Here is a 1,296-nt window from a genome sequence, read left to right as displayed (position 1 = left end):
GCGTTTCAGCCGTCCCCCGGCAGCAGCAGATTTACCCCTGGATGAATCAAGATTAACTTTATCAGGTTTCCAAACGCCTGCCTGTCAGCAGCTCTGCCTGCTTGTCCATGCACGGCCGCCTTGGCATGATCTGCTCCCGGTTTACGCCTCGAGCATCGCCTCTCCCTTGATATGCCCATAGCAGAGCCAGCAGAGCCTGCCCCAGCCTGCAGCATCGGCTGCTCTGTTTGCAGAAGGGATGTGCCCCGCTCTGCTCATGGAGATGTTAACCCTCAACCTCCCTGCTCCCCAGGACATTGAAAACTGCCCCCCGGGAGCAGGCTGTGTGTCTGGGAGCACTGGATGGTTCAGCGAGCCCTGGCACAGAGAGAGCAGCGCCTTTGGCTTGGTGGAGTGTCAGCCTGGAGCTCTGCAGAGGGCTCAACCACCACCGAGACTTTGGGGCAGGCAGAAGGACATCCCACGCTTCCACACTCTCTACCTTAACAGCGCTGGTGTCATTCCTCTCCGTTTCGTGCAAATACCTTTCCCTCCTATAAGGCTTTCCTTATGCAGGTATAAATCTCTCTTCAGATCAGATTTAATGACAAGGTGCTATTAATCCTGATGGATAGATGAGGAAAGCAACACAAGACAAAGAGGCAATAATTTTCCACATGTCAACACACCCACAGAAAGGCCGGCGGGGCTGGAGCGGAGATGTTTGCTGGCAGCGCTGACCCCAGATGCTCCCGACCAGTCCCAGCACCGCGGTAGGGCCCAGGGCTCCTTACCTTCATTCCTCCGGTTGTTGAGCTGGTTGAACTGCTCCGTGAACTCCGTCAGTGACTCCTCGATGGTCTCCGTCCGAGGAACCGAGAGCGAAAATCTCCGCTTGAAGTTTTTCATCTTGTTCATTTTACCTTGCGCTGCGAGGGATGGCAGAGCCCTGCGGGGAAGGGGAGAGAGCAGGCTGAGAGGGCCAGGTGATGCACGGGACAGCCTCCCAGCCCCACGGCTCCTGCTCTTTGGGGCTGGCAGCACCCCGACCCAAATTTCCCTTGCTGGGGATCTGCAGGGGTCCCTGGTGACATCCTCTTCTCCGAGGCACCGATGCTGTGTCAGAGCAAAAGGGGAGGCACGTGGTCACCGGGGGAATCAGATTCCCCAGGACTTTAAGAGCTGATTGTGGTCAAGAGGTGCGGGGTTTTTTTGTGAGCCAGCTACCAGAGATGAGCTCAGGGCAGAGCTGCGGACACTGAATCACGAGTATCAACACAGGCTGTGCCTTACAGCGTCCTTGGACACTCCAGGAAT

At 56.7% G+C, this 1,296-nt stretch overlaps 1 protein-coding gene across 1 annotated transcript in view; it reads right to left on the bottom strand.

The window, feature by feature from the left end:
* CDK18 (cyclin-dependent kinase 18) overlaps positions 1-897 on the bottom strand; it is a 13,037-nt gene extending 12,140 nt beyond the window's left edge. The window contains exon 1 of the mRNA XM_010189632.1: positions 774-897. Coding sequence (XP_010187934.1) covers positions 774-897 — 124 coding nt within the window. The remainder of the gene's footprint in view (positions 1-773) is intronic.
* Between the last annotated feature and the right edge of the window lie 399 nt (positions 898-1,296).

Source organism: Mesitornis unicolor, unplaced genomic scaffold, assembly GCF_000695765.1.
Source record: "Mesitornis unicolor isolate BGI_N332 unplaced genomic scaffold, ASM69576v1 scaffold21288, whole genome shotgun sequence".
In the NCBI taxonomy this organism is placed as follows: domain Eukaryota; kingdom Metazoa; phylum Chordata; class Aves; order Mesitornithiformes; family Mesitornithidae; genus Mesitornis; species Mesitornis unicolor.
This window is presented reverse-complemented; position numbering and strand designations above follow the sequence as displayed.